The 526-nt window shown below is 61.4% G+C and overlaps 1 protein-coding gene across 1 annotated transcript; it reads right to left on the bottom strand.

The window, feature by feature from the left end:
• Nucleotides 1-6: 6 nt before the first annotated feature.
• On the bottom strand, nt 7-498 carry LOC104916404 (immediate early response gene 5-like protein; the record flags this gene model as incomplete). The annotated part of the gene is made up of 1 exon (XM_010727445.3): nt 7-498. A coding segment is annotated over exon 1 (343 nt), but the record flags the coding sequence as incomplete, so codon positions are not given.
• Nucleotides 499-526: the final 28 nt, after the last annotated feature.

The following is a 526-nucleotide window of genomic DNA, read 5'->3' as shown; positions in this document are numbered from 1 at the left end:
CCGCGCCGCCCCGCAGCGCCGCGCAGCTCCGAACGTCGCGCTCGTGGGGGTCGCCGGGCAGGGGGGGCATCTCCGGAGGGGCGGAGGGCGGCGGAGGAGGGCAGGGAGGGGGAACGGCGAGCAGCGGGGCTCCGTCGGGGTAGTGCTGCTGGCGGCGGTAGAGCTCGGCGTAGCGTTCGCTCAGGTAGAGCTGGCGGGCGTTGCGGAGCACATAGGAGACGAGCAGGTTCTTGTGAAGCTTGATGCCGCCTCGCTGAGTGCGGGAGCTGTGGATCTTCCGCAGGGAAATACTGATCAAACTCTGCGCATCGAGGGTGCACTCCATCCTCCTCCTGCGGCCCCTCAGCATCTGCTCTCGCCACGCAGCCCGGGCCGCATCCACACGGTGCAAACCGGGAGGGCGTGCGGAGGGCTTTTGGGTCGGTTTGGTGGTGGTGGTTTGGCTTTTTTTGTTGTTGTTGTTTGTTTGTGTGTGTGTGTGCAAATCCAAAATATAATTAAAATATATATATATATATAATAAAAA

Source organism: Meleagris gallopavo, unplaced genomic scaffold (assembly GCF_000146605.3).
Source record: "Meleagris gallopavo isolate NT-WF06-2002-E0010 breed Aviagen turkey brand Nicholas breeding stock unplaced genomic scaffold, Turkey_5.1 ChrUn_random_7180001889730, whole genome shotgun sequence".
Lineage (NCBI taxonomy): Eukaryota > Metazoa > Chordata > Aves > Galliformes > Phasianidae > Meleagris > Meleagris gallopavo.
Note: the sequence above shows the minus strand (reverse complement) of the source record. Positions and strands in the feature narration are given on the sequence as shown.